A 14,399-nucleotide genomic window follows, 5' to 3' on the forward strand; every position below is an offset into this window, starting at 1 on the left:
TCTGTGTTGATTTGGGGAGCCATGTCATCTGCTGGTGTTGGTCCACTGTGCTTCATTAAGTCCAGGGTCAATGCAACCGTCTACCAGGAGATTTTGGAGCACTTCATGCTTCCTTTCGCAGACGAGCTTTATGGGGATGCTGACTTCATTTTCCAGCAGGACTTGGCACCTGCCCACACTGCCAAAAGCACCAAAACCTGGTTCAATGATCGTGGGATTACTGTGCTTGATTGGCCAGCAAACTCGCCTGACCTGAACCCCATAGAGAATCTATGGGGCATTGCCGAGAGAAAGATGAGAGACATGAGACCGAACAATGCAGAAGAGCTGAAGGCCGCTATTGAAGCATCCTGGTCTTCCATAACACCTCAGCAGTGCCACAGGCTGATAGCTTCCATGCCACGCCGCATTGAGGCAGTAATTGCTGCAAAAGGGGTCCAAACCAAGTACTGAGCACATATGCATGCTTATACTTTTTAGAGATCCGATATTGTTCTATGTACACTCCTTGTTTTATTGATTGCATGTAATATTCTAATTTTCTGAGATTGTGGATTTGGGGTTTTCATGAGCTGTACGCCATAATCATCACAATTATGACAAATCACGGCTTGAACTATCTTGCTTTGCATGTAAAGAGTCTATCTCATATATTAGTTTCCCCTTTTAAGTTGCATTACTGAAATAAATGAACTTTTGCACGATATTCTAATTTTTCGAGTTTCACCTGTATGTTTCAGCTTCCAGCCCCCTAACTACTCAAAGATATTCCCATACTTTACATTCAAAGTAAAAGGTTCTTACTGACCCTTCCTCCAATGATTCAACAATCAAATTCTACTATTTTCTAAAACAGTATAAACTGTAAACTGTAAAAGACAATATGTCAATTAGTGTAATAATAGCATTATTTCTCAACAAGACAATCACTCCTTTTTAAAGAAGGAATCATTTCACTTTATTCATTAGCATACATCTTTTCACCCTGCATTGATATATCAAGATGAGTGGGATTTATTTATTTATTTATTTATTGATGGGATTTATATCCCGCCCTATCTCCCGAAGGACTCAGGGCGGCTAACAACAAAACATATAATAAGTACAGAAATCAAGATAAAAATAAAATTAAAAACATCTGTGCAATAAATTAAAATTAAAAACTAAAAAATAAATTAAAAATTCTAAATATAATTAATTAAAATGCCTGTCAGTCCAGGTCAGCCTGGTGGAAAAAGGAGTGTTTTGAGGCCGCGGCGAAAGGATTGGAGATTTTGGGCCATCCGAAGCTCAGGGGCGAGCTGATTCCATAGGGCTGGCGCTCCCACAGAGAAGGCCCTCTCCCTGGGGGTCGCCAGCCGACATTGCCTAGCTGACGGTACCCTGAGGAGGCCTTCTCTGTGTGAGCGTACTGGACGATGGGAATTTGTTCCCGGCAGCAGATGGTCCTGCAAGTATCCCGGGCCAAAACATGTCATACTTAAAATGCAATTCAGTTATGAAAATGGCTAAGCTATACATAATTATGTTAATTCATTAAAATTTATTAACAACATAGTCAAACCGCACAGGTCTTCAATGTAAACCTATTAATATATCCTGTGCAGAAATAGTGGCATTTATGATAAAAGCCACCTCAATTAATTGGCCAAATATTTTTCAAAATGCTGTGTATTTGCATTGCTGTAGTTTGCTTTCTTACAACGAAGCACAAAATGGAATGCCCCAATGCAATCTTAGCATACTTCTAATAAAAGTAAACTATTCAGACTGGCAATATAATCTAGTGATACACATTAGCGGGAACATATCTTTTCTTATTTCTCGAGAGTGATCTCTTCCTGATCCATCAGTCATCTCCACTGATAAATTAAATGAAGAAAAAGCAATTTTTAATCTATAGGCAACGAATAAAACTATGTTGTTACACAGTAGATCTTTTGTCCACAGCTAACCATATTTCCAGTTTCACACACCACCACCAGAACTGCACATGCATTCAGGTAAAAGCTTCAGCTGTAGATAATCTAAACATATTTCACAGTTTTATGGTTCTGTGAAGAGGGAAACCTGCAAGCTCACATCAAGATCACTGAAGAGAGAAGGTTTAACTTCGCCCAGGTTTGCCTGGTGCACCAGTTGCGGCCCTATCTGGACCGGGATGCCTTGCATACGGTCACTCATGCGCTCGTGACCTCTCATTTAGACTAATGCAATGCTCTCTACATGGGGCTGCCCTTGAGGACCACTCGGAGGCTTCAGCTGGTGCAGAATGCAGCCGCACGAGTTGTGTTGGGGGTCTCCCGATACTCCCATGTTACACCTCTGCTCCGTGAGCTGCATTGGCTTCCAGTTGCCCTCCGGGTGAGATTCAAGGTGCTGGTGATGACCTATAAAGCCCTACATGGCATGGGTCCGGATTACCTACGGGAGCACCTGCTGCCGGCGTCAACTTCCCTTTGTCCAGTGCGCTCCCACAGAGAGGGCCTCCTCAGGGTGCCACCGGTCAGAGAATGTTGACTGGTGACCCCCCCAGGGGGAGGGCGTTCTCTGTGGGCGCGCCAGACCTTTGGAACCGCTTACCGGTTGAGCTCCGGATGGCTCCCGACCTTCGCTCTTTCCGCCGTGATCTGAAAACTTATTTATTCGAACAAGCCGGCCTGGTCTGATGGGTTTGGTGTTTTAATATTGATTTTAATTATCTATTGCATTGGGCATAATTATTTAATTTTCTTTTAACTTTTGTACCTTGTATTTTCGATATTTATTGCCCTGTACACCGCCCTGAGTCCTTCGGGAGAAGGGCGGTATATAAATCAAATAAATAAATATAAATATAAATATAAATATAAATATAAATATAAATATAAATGAAGTTGCAAGTTTTTGTTCCTATTAGCAGTTGGTGAGCCCTACCAAAGGCCAAGGAGATTCCCATAGGGGCCAGAGTAGCCCATTCTTCAATGTACACATTTCATGCTATATCTAAATAATGGAAGCTTATTGCTAAACTGTATAAAACGAACTTGGCTTCACTTTTGACATGCTGATGATACTTTGCAACTAATAAACATGCTCTTTGAGGAATGTCCAAGCCTCGGAGTTCTGCTTTATTTGTCTCTGACTGTTGGAACCTTGACACAGCCACTGTCAATTAGACTTTCATTAAAGCCCCTTTAGTTTTAAATTCCTCATTAGACCTGGGAAACTGATCTTCATATTAGTATAGACTTTTTCAGAGGGAGAAACTGGCAGCTCAAAATATTTATATATGGGAAAATACATACATCCATAGCAATAGCAATAGCACTTAGACTTATATACCACTCCATAGTGCTTTATAGCATGCTCCAAGCGTTTCAAGAGTCAGCACATTGTCCCCAACAATCTGGGTCCTCATTTTACTGACCTTGGAAGGATGGATGGCTGAGTCAACCTTGGGCTGCTCGGAATTGAACTGCTGGCAGTTGGAAGAATTAGCCTGCAATACTGCATTCTAACCACTGCACCACCATGACTCATGGTAAATACAGTACATACTATCTCACCCATTATGGGCATGCAGTCTCCCGATTTTTAAAAGAGATCATGAATTCAAAACTAGCCATTAATTACTTTATATAAAAAGTATCTAAACATTCAGTATTTAAGAAAAAAATCAGAAGGCTGTAATCCCTATTACTAATGATAAAAGCTTTTTAAAAAAGTTTGCAGATTCATTACAGCAGTTCTTGACTCACAGCCACAATTGGGACTTAACTTCTGTTGCTAAGCAATGCTGTCATTAAATAAGTCATGATTTTACAACCTTTTTGCTGTGATCATTAAGTGAATCACTTTGGTCATTAAGTGAATCATGATATGTTTAAGCAAATCCAGTTTCTCCTATTGACTTTGGTTGTTAGAAGCCCCCTAGGGTGGTCACAAATAGTAAAACGTGACTCTGGGACACTGCAATCAATGTAAACATATGCCAGTTGCCATGGGGACATTACGATGGTCATAAATGCGAGGGCTGGCCAATATCACTTTTTTCAGCACCATCATAACTTTGAATAGTCACTAAAAATGATAGTAAGTTGAGGACTATTTGCATGTATTTGAAATGGCAGTCCTTTTTTAAAATCCAGGAAAGAATGATACAACTGGTTCTTTATGTTTTGATTTAGCACTGAAAAAATCCCCAAATCCCAATTGCTATAGCAACATCTACAACTGCTATAATATCTATATATTAAAAAGTATGCACTTTTCTTTCCTCTAACCAAGTCTTAAATTATTAAAGATATATTCCATTTTATAAGCACTATTTTAGACAATTATTCTTACTCTATAAAACATATTTCACTAATGAAATCTTTAAAAAATGCAGTATTTTTATATCCAAGAAAATTCATTTCTGACCCAATTTTCTACCAAAAAGTAATACCTGCTTTGATGAAATTCACCAATATTATCCTGATTTGAAATTTGTTGCATGTTGTCTAAATAATCACGTATTTTTATGTTATGTTATCCAAAATGAAGTCCAATAAAAAACTTTGGTTTGATTGAGTCCCTAATATCAATTATCTTTTCTCCTGCTGTTACTTTTTTTTTTTAACTTTCTCACATATAGGACTTTTATTTTTAGGAAGAACTCCTTGAATGTGGGAACCTTTTAAGATATTACACAGAAACAAATCCAGATTTGCCAATTGGTGTACAACATAGAGTTGCAACTAAACCATGTTAAATATATATATGGAGCACAAACTTTTGACAATAACTATTAACCATGAAATTATTAACTATTAAATACTACATGGGAAATATTAAGTCATATTATTTTCATATCTAAACTCTGCTTTTAAATATTTTATGGTAGAGTATTCTACCATATAAAAATGGCTACTTCAATCTAACCCTATTTTGGTGTTACTACAAAGAAATTTCTTTCTTTCTTTTAACTAGTTATTATATCTAAAATTGAAGACAAACCAAACATTAGTTTGTGTAACTAGTGCAACAACAGTATTAAAGGAGTCAGGAGAGTGCCAAAGTATAATTAACTGAACACAGAAGCAAAACATTTCCAAGCAACTGCTTCTGGCTGCAATAGTTTTATGGACCTAAGAACATAGGTAACAATAAATGAAACTTGTTTGTTTACAGGGTTTATTTTTCCCTTTTTCTTTAGGAGGTCTTAGCACTCCCTATTTTCCTCCATAATATAACACTGTGAAATAAGGTGGGTCGAAAGAAAGTCATTAGCAAAAGAGCTTCTGTTGCTACATGATTTTCTGTGGTACAGCAGAATGAAGATCTTTCTGCTCCAAAACTCAAACTGCTATTCCACATCGTGTCCAAATCCTGCCACCGTCTGTAACTATCTCTAAATAAAATTCAACTTTCTCTAGTTTCTTGTTTTATGTTAACCTCTAGTAAACAAATTATCTTTCCCTGAAAATATATTCTTTCTGTTTAAAAAAGTAAAGGTAAAGGATCCCCCGCACATGCGTGCTAGTCGTTTCCGACTCTAGGGGCCGGTGCTCATCTCCGTTTCAAAGCCTATTTCCAACTTAAATGCTGTTTACTGTTTCTGAATACAAATTTTATTCAAAAATATTGTTCTGAATATGTAAGTGTAAAAAAATAACATTCTTTTAGCTCCATTTATGAATATTTCCATTTCCAAATATTTATTGCCTACCTTAAATTTGAGGTAATGTATTCTTCCATCTAAATAGCACAGAGATCTTGTATAAGATACAATTGCTTATACCTTTAGGGCTTGGCCTCTAAATGCATTCAAACTCCTCACGGTTCATCCAAATATAATACAGACCTGGCTGTACTTATCAGCGCACAGAAAGCAAGATTCTTAACCATAGGCTTAGGATTCTTAACGTAGATCCAGAAAACATGAACAGACAGAATATATGTAACACAGCAAACACTTTTTAACAGATGCAAAACTGGAGTGAAGAGGTAAAACACTGTTATTGCCATTGTACAATTTAGCCACTAAAACAGTAACTCAGCACCTACAAGTACAAATGTTGCATCTTACATTTGTCCTGTTTGGATTCCATAAGTAACATTCAGTGTCTTCATACAGTGTGAGATTAGAGAATAACATGATCCATGTTAGAATACAAGCTTTGCCTGCAATATATATTGGGGTAAAAAGGAATTTGGTAACAGAAAAGACCCCGTGAACAGCCCATGGAGAGCCACACTACCAGTGAGTATAGAATACACTGAGCTGGACCAACAAACAATCCCATTAATATAAAGTACCGTCCAATTTTTGTGAGCAAGACAAACAATGTTTGCTCTAAGGCCAAGCTTTTATCAGTAAAAGAAATCAAAGGAATTTCAAATAAATATCACTCTCTATTTATCGTGATTTAGAAATCCCAGTATTTAAGGGGAAATTAAACATTTATCAGAAAAGTTAGGCTGTCTAAATGTTGGAGATGTGGTAGTTTGGATGCTACCTATTTTCACATGTGGTGGACTTGTAGAAATATAAAAGCTTTTTGGATTAAAATTTGGTGGAACATTCAAAAGATTTTTAAGAGAAAGATAAAGTTCTCTCCGCAATTGTTTTTATTGGGTATTGTTGTAGATTGTGATGTTAAAGAAACTAACTTGATGTTGAATATGATAACAGCAGCACGGTTACTGGTGGGGCAATATTGGAAGAAGGATAGTTGCCCACTATAGAAGAATGGGTGTTTAAAGTTTCGAATCTTGCAGAAATGTCTAAGATTTCTGCTTACTTGAAAGATCATTCACAGGAAAGATATATTTCAGTTTGGAGGAGATGGATAGATTATATTTAGAATAAATATGGGACTAAAAAGTTCCATTTAGCTTATGAGTAGATTTTAGAGGGATATTGTTATTGATTTTAGTTTTAGTATTTTGTATGTATTTTTGTTAAAGGGGAGTTAAAGCACATTATGAACTTGGTTAATTTTATATTATGTATAATTTTTATTTAGAATATGATTATTATAACTATAATCCTGTATTTAGCTCTGGGAAGTGGGGGGGGGAAGTGGGCGGGTTTGGGGTGGGGGGGATTTGGGGATATATTGTAAAATCTTGTTTTTGTAAAACTCTTTAATAAAAAAAACATTTATCAGAAAAGACAGTTCTTTGTTTTACTAGTTCAGCAACCCTTTGGAGTTCAATGGTGACGAACAAGAAGTGGCAGTTATAACAGGGCCTCACACTTACAAATGTCCTCATACAAACGTGGGTTATGTCCCCACGGTCATGTGATTGCCGTTTGGGACCTTTCCTACAAGCAGAGTCAACGGGGAAGCCAGCAGGTTGCCGCCAATGGTGACCACAAGACACCTTAATTTAATGATTGTGGTTATTTGCATAATGACAGCAATCAGAAGTACCAGAATTTCCATCAATAAGCAGCACAGTCTTGCGACGTTACTTAGCAACAGAAATTCTGTTCCCAATTGTCATTGTTAACTAGCTGTATTGAGTATACTGCTGTATTTTATTTTTTTGTGACATGGTAAATTTGTATAGCCCTGCATAGAGTACTTAAAAGAGCTCCAGAGAGCTAGTTCTTCAAGACTATTATTTGAGCTTGAAAGTTAACTGTGATTTGCCATATTCCCTAATGATTAAAATAACTGATAAGATTGGCTGGAATACTAAGAGGAATGCATCCAAAATATTGCAAATATTTTGGATGCATTATGGAAAAGCAGTATTTTTTTTTTTGAGAAACATAATCCACTAACAGTTAATAAGTAATTCATATCCATAATCAAACAGGCTGGAGAACAAGATGTCTAATGAAATTTCATCACGTTATGCCTTCCGCAATGTACCACCAGTTTTCATAATAAGTAGCATTAACAGCCTTTAATGCTGCACACTGAAAATTATTATGAGCTAGAACAACTGTTTCAAACAAATAAAGCATGTGTGTTACATAATTTTTTTTTCTATCAAAAGGGAACTTTGATTCCTTTACATTTACGTGATTTCTCAAACATTTGCATTCCAAAGTGATTTTCCTTTCTGCAGTTTTAGTTGCCTTTTTATTCGAGCACATTAAAAAGGCCTAAATATTTACAACAAAGATATGCAACTAATCAACTTTTTTACATTAACAATCATGCTGCCATGACCATGCTGCACTAAGGCTAGAGGAGACAGCCTGACTTTTTGTTCCTGATCATTTTTACCAGAGGTCCACAAAATATTTGTGGTGCTGCAAAGGAAGAACTGGATGGAGAAGATGTTTCATACAAGCACCTCGTTTTGTGACTTTTGTGATTCAGCCGCTGAAGTCTTTACTTTGTACTAAGAGAATCAGACATACATTCAAAGAAGAGCTGAGACCCTTGAGCTGTATGCAATGCTGGGCAATGTGCCATAATAAGAATGAAGTAAAGTGCAGGGTAGCTTTCCAACACTATTAAATAAGTAGTTATCGCACAAAAAATACACAGCTATTACCCCATAAGCAGATTGCTGCTGCTTTTAGCCAGGCTCATATTCACCCTGCAATCACCAGAAGGGGTTCTGGGAGGTGGTCCAAGAGGAGGAGGAGGAGGAGGCAATGATGAAAGCAGCACTGAACAACACTCTCTGCCCCTTCTGTACAAACAAAAGGAATGGAGCTGGAATCTTAACAGCACCGTTTTTTTTCTCAGCACACTCAGCTATGATACTGTACAAACCAGGATGGGGAAATTCTATATACTGGCAAATTTCTATTCAGGAAGGAATACTAATTTGGTATTGTACTAATCCTAATAAAAGATGGATTACAAAACAATTTTAGAAAAAACTTCCCCAAGTTTATTAATGGTAAAAGACTGTGAGCATATCTGGAAACAGGACTATTTATCTATCTATCTATCTATCTATCTATCTATCTATCTATCTATCTATCTATCTATCTATCTATCTATCTATTCGGTTTATATACCGCCCTATTCCCAAAGGACTCAGGGCGGTTTACAAGGCAAAATTTAAAAACAATCCAATATAAAATTAAAATAAATTAAAATAAATTAAATTAAGTCTAGCCACAAAAATTAAATCACAATTTTAAAAACATTAAACCCCTCAGTCCAGACCAGATAGCTCAAAGAGCCAGGTTTCTGAGAGCAGAGGCACCGATAGCTATTTCTCATCCGGGTAGCCCAATTAGGAAACCCAAACGTAATGACTGGTACAAGTTGCAGGATCAAACCTACTATGAGGGGACAGAAAGAGCTGGGCACGGGAAGATAACCTCACCATGCACTGAACCAGTTTAGCTTAGTTTTCTAGGCAATCTCAACATGCCTTTACGATGTGTAGTTACAAAGATTTGAAACAGCACACTTTTGTCTTCTGAAATCTTATGTAGCCGAAATGTAAAAGGTTTAAAAGTCATTAACAGTAACAGTAGAGCAACAGTAGAGACCTACCAAAACTGCAACTATTCTTGTAAAAGCAGCTTTCTCTAAAAGTCCCAAGGAATCGTTCTGTGTTTCTATTTAAGAAACAAATATGTATCTGTCTCTAAGATTGACTATGCACTGCAACTCATCCTCCATTATCCTTGGAGGAGATGAAAATATTGTCAGAAAAGCAAACACTAAAACAGAAGTGCGTATCACCAGGAGGGCCAGCCTAAGTCCAAATCTTATCCCAACCTTTTATAGCAACAGAGCATTCCAGGAAAAGATACGGAATGTGTGTTAAGGATTTTTAAAAGCGAAACCAATGTCTGTGTCTTTCAGAAAACAGAAAAAAAATATTAACACGTTGAGAAAGGAGCCTGCAGCCTAAAGAAAACACTAGACTTCATAACAGATGGAGTAATAAAACAAGATTAGCAATGAAAACTTTAGTATTTGTTATTAGGCCTGGATCACAATCAGCACCTACAAAAAACTAAACGGCATGCCAACGGCAAAGAATAAAAATCAGTTTTGAAAAAGATTAAATTAGTCAAGTCCTGCCTAATGAATCTACCCTAATAGAGAAATCAGAAATTCTAATTGCAAAAGCTATTTCCTTGTTTTATCCTCTTAAACTTTGCCATGACAATTTATCTGTATAAACACCAATATTTCTGCTGAAATAATAATAATGTCATTCTCCATATAAGTCACAAACACAGTTCATCCAACACCAAAATGCATCAAAAGTGGCAGCTGAGCATATACCTCAACTGTATATGTTATCTTTTGCAGACCTAAGCACAAGGATTAATAATCATTTTCAGAATGGCTAACTGCAGGTATGTCGGCAAAACAATGGAAGTTTGCATCGTTCCTCCTACTTAGCCAGGAACAGTTTCACAGCCAAGCCTTCCCATGGCTACCTGAAGCAAAAGCACTGGAAGAATACCAAGAAATTCCACAAATCACCATAAGAAGACATTTGTCTTCTTCACATCCTGGACAGAATTATAAGCATAGCTACCTCATTAGATGTACTGACTGACCAGTTTAATCACACAGCTACGTAATTAAGCACTTAATAAGTCAAAAGTTTCTAACAGCCTGTCACCAGAAACAAGGCACACTCGTCAGAATTCAAGGCATAGTAGCTGTGGTGTGGGGATGGGTGTCCTGATAACACAGGAGATCTTTTCAAATGTTTCAGCTACATAAGTTAGTCTTTAACTTCCAAAAGGGTATTCTGCTTCTCACCTGATCTTCTTCCTCATCCTCCTCATCTTCTGCCAAACGCTGCCTGCCCACTTCATAAAGCCTGCAAACGGTATCCATGTTCATGGCATCCATACTTCCTTGGTTCTACAAAAGGAATCAACAGCACTAGCAAATTAATTTTTCAGTCAAAGCCATTAATGAAGGAACACTATATTTCTATTTTTCTTCAATTATAATTTTATATATTTACCACTGGTCACAGGGAATAAAATTTACCTCGATAACAGCTAAATAACAATCCTTTGTGTCCGTACATAGATCAAAGATGTTTCTTTTCACATCAATGGTGGCTGGAAAAAAACACATGTAATGAAGTCAAGAGGACTCTGGAAAGTCCCAGAGCTGGGTAAGTAGACTATAGGCTTGTAAGATCTTACTTTAGGTATCTTATCTACTGTACATCTATAACCCCAAGGCCAAGCTCCACACAAAAGAATGGCCTGGTGAAGAGAGACAGAAGATAAAATGGTGGTGTAGAGTAGAAAAGGCAATTCCTTGCTGCAATTTATAAGACCTATATCAAAAAGATATTTTTACACATACAGCTCTGAAATACACCAAGATGCAATATTTTCAGCTGGGGATCTACAATAGTTTTTGGGGTTTTTTTAGCTCTGAGGATCATAGAAAGCATGTCTCCGGTCATACAATAAAATTACTAACAGAAGAAATGATCAAGGAAGAAAAAGAAAAGTTTTGGCTCCCCTTCCTTTTTTAACTATAGAGTTCAAAATGTACAAAGATTTAGGGGGGCAGACCAAATATTTAAAAAAAACATAGTAATAAATTTAATCAGAATCCAGAAGTACTCTGGAATAGCAAAATGGAGGCCAGAGGAATCACATGCACCTTGAAAGTCAGTCTGTAACTCATGATGACACAACGTTCTAATTCCCCCGCATTTTACTTCAAGAGCATGTGGGAGGGAGATATTCACATACTGTTATTAAGCAATATTTTGATGCCTCTACTAACAAATCTTGAACAGATTCTGAACTGATGCTCTGCACTTTGCCTCAAGTAGTACACATCACCAATAAAAAGGTAATACTTTATTTTTCCCCGTGTAGTATGAAAGGAAAAGAAAGGTGGATATTTCCCTTCCACCTGTTATGATTTCTTTGAATATTTGGTCTTGGAAATACACCTTTACTGTTCTTAACTCTGAACAAATTTTGAGGTTTTTTTTAAAAATATATTTGGCATTTCGTTCCCCCTATATTTTCTTTCTCTATTTTTGAAGAAAAATCCCTTTTTGATGTTTAACCAAATTTACATTCTGGTAGATACCATGATAGGAAATGGAGGTACTGTTTCTTAGCAGAACAACTGAAATAATAATTTCACCCAGCTTACTTCAGTAGGAATAATTATAGTCTTTACCAATTGGTTTGTAGTCTGTTGCATTGAATGTCCTGAAGGATGACCCAAAAGGACTTCGCATTCTTTCTTCCAGCAGATCATCTTCATCATCTGCTTGTAGCATAGCTGATCAACAAAGAAAATATGTTTAGGAAATATAAGGAGAGGAAGCATAAGAAACAAAGAAGCTTTAGAAGTTTAAATGAATCTTTTTGTTTTTAAATACATATTTGCTCCTAGAACTGAATAAGATTATCAAACAATCAGAAAATACTGAGCCATACAACTGTAGTATACTTTAGATTAACATTTTAAATTCCCTGCTAGTAAGTTATGATTCATTTTGTCTTAAGATTCAAAGAACACCAAATAGAGCAACAAAGCTAAATAGGGAGAAAAAGGCACCTTAAAAAAAGTAACGGAAAATATCAAGCAAATTTCCAGAGAAGTCCATATAAACCATCCTTATGCAGTTGATTGACCATTGTGAGAGCAGACTGCTGGCCAAGATAGGCCAGGAGTACAATCAGCAGGGTACTGTTTATGTAAATATGTACAGGAACATAGAAAGTTGCTTTAATGAATCAGAAATCTTCTCTCTTAACTCCCTTGACTCTGACTGACAATTGCTCTCCAGATCTTCAGATTACAATCTTTCCCCAGCCTATGTGAAAATGCCAGAGATTGAACCACGATCTTTAGAAGTCAAAAATGAGCTAAGACCTCAGCCTCTTCTGAAGTCTACTGCCAACTCAAGAACTTTTCACTCGCCTAATCTTGGCGGTACCAATTGTGCTGTTTGGGGGGTGTGCTAGAAAGCAGGGCAAAACAAAATCTATAGCTCCGCTGATGCTAACACATGATGAAAATCAGTCATTACCTCCATACATAACTGTCCCAGTATGGTTGAAAACAACACGGCATTGATCCAAAGCAGGCACTGTATGTAACAAGTGGAAAGTCCGCAAGTCCCACTGGAGAGGTCATTAAGGAGAATTCTGCACCATACATAAGGGATATCAGCAAAGGATCTCTCTCTCTCTCTTTCTCGTTGTAATTACAACCATTGATATAGTAATTCTATTACACAAAGTTACGGTTCAATTATATTTGAACAACTAAAACATATTTTAGTCAAAGGAAACCCCAAAAGGATATTTTATAACTCCACTGTTTTTCTACCACTTCTTTTTCTCTTCAGCCATACTCAAGACTATCAGGATACCAAAAGTTTTTTTTTTCTTTCCAGAAATCTGGATTCATTAATGTGCTGTGTTTTCTCTTGTTTCTGCTATTCTACCCTATTCTGGCTTCTTCTCCAATTCACACCATACTCCTTATCACTTGGCAGAAGCCATTATTTTCTAAATGGCTTCCATCTCTCCTCCCATCATGCTTTTCTCATATTGCGCCCAATTTTCTTACCTTATTTATTATTCAGATTTGTATAGCCACCCATCTCTTCAAAAGCTACTCTTAGAAACCTGCCTGCAGTTTGTTAATTTCTGTTCTAAAGAACACTACTATTTATACTTTCTGCTGAAATATTTAGTCTTAAGTCGCTTTAACAAAAAAGCTTACCAACCTGATGTTACTTCCACAATTAAGGGATGTGGAATGCCATAACTGGGTTTATCTTATGTGCTGCTGAGAGTCACACTCTTTTAAGTTGTGTGACCTTATTATAAATCTGGAATTTTTTTTTTAAAAAAAGAAACAATTAAGCAAACTCTTCCTACCGACCTCTACTATTCCAACAGACACTGAAGTTCAGGTTAAAAAAAGGATACGATTTCCGTGTTCACTATGACCTCCAGTCCATTTGGGTGGAAAACACCACTGATGTTCATATTGAATTTATCAAATTTATGAATAGCCTGTGCAGAGCGAATATCCCAGAGGACACCATCGTTTAAGACAAGGTCATCTGTTGGGTTAAAGGTGGCGCAATTCTTCTTGTAGTTGTTTGCAAGATCTGGGTTAAACAAAGTCAAGAGCTTGTTGCCAGTCTGAATATCATAGATCTTTTAGATGAAAAAGGAAAAAGAAAATAACTTAGTCAAGACCTGTCAAATATTTTGTCCAAAAAGCACATGCAACCGTTTCCAAATCACTCGCTCTCTATGGATCCCCATCTCCCTTCTTCTCCTCATGCTGGCTGGAGAACTCGGGAGTTGAAGCCTGTACGTCTCAAACTTGTTGAGGCAAAGAAATACTGATCTAACCATCAAATTAAGTTTTAAATTTTATTTATTCCAGGGTTTTAAATACCTCAGACCATTTTGTGTCACACGCAAACCTCAGAAATCCTTTGACCTCCATCTCCAAATGACTAAG

At 37.0% G+C, this 14,399-nt stretch overlaps 1 protein-coding gene across 4 annotated transcripts in view; it reads right to left on the bottom strand.

Moving 5' to 3' along the window:
* The window catches only part of DCAF1 (DDB1 and CUL4 associated factor 1), a 68,178-nt gene that overhangs the window by 5,944 nt on the left and 47,835 nt on the right, over positions 1-14,399 (bottom strand). For 3 of the 4 annotated variants that reach the window (XM_081321499.1, XM_081321500.1, XM_081321501.1), the window contains 5 exons: positions 13,853-14,086; positions 12,943-13,036; positions 12,084-12,188; positions 10,917-10,990; positions 10,680-10,784 (listed from right to left, as the gene is read on the bottom strand). In XM_081321499.1, the coding sequence (XP_081177625.1) occupies positions 10,680-10,784; positions 10,917-10,990; positions 12,084-12,188; positions 12,943-13,036; positions 13,853-14,086 (612 nt within the window). Of the gene's footprint in view, positions 1-10,679; positions 10,785-10,916; positions 10,991-12,083; positions 12,189-12,939; positions 13,037-13,852; positions 14,087-14,399 lie in introns of those variants that run through there. The other variant, XR_014025654.1, reaches the window with a different exon arrangement.

The sequence above is a fragment of the Vipera berus genome (assembly GCF_964194415.1).
Source record: "Vipera berus genome assembly, chromosome: 2".
Taxonomy (NCBI): domain Eukaryota; kingdom Metazoa; phylum Chordata; class Lepidosauria; order Squamata; family Viperidae; genus Vipera; species Vipera berus.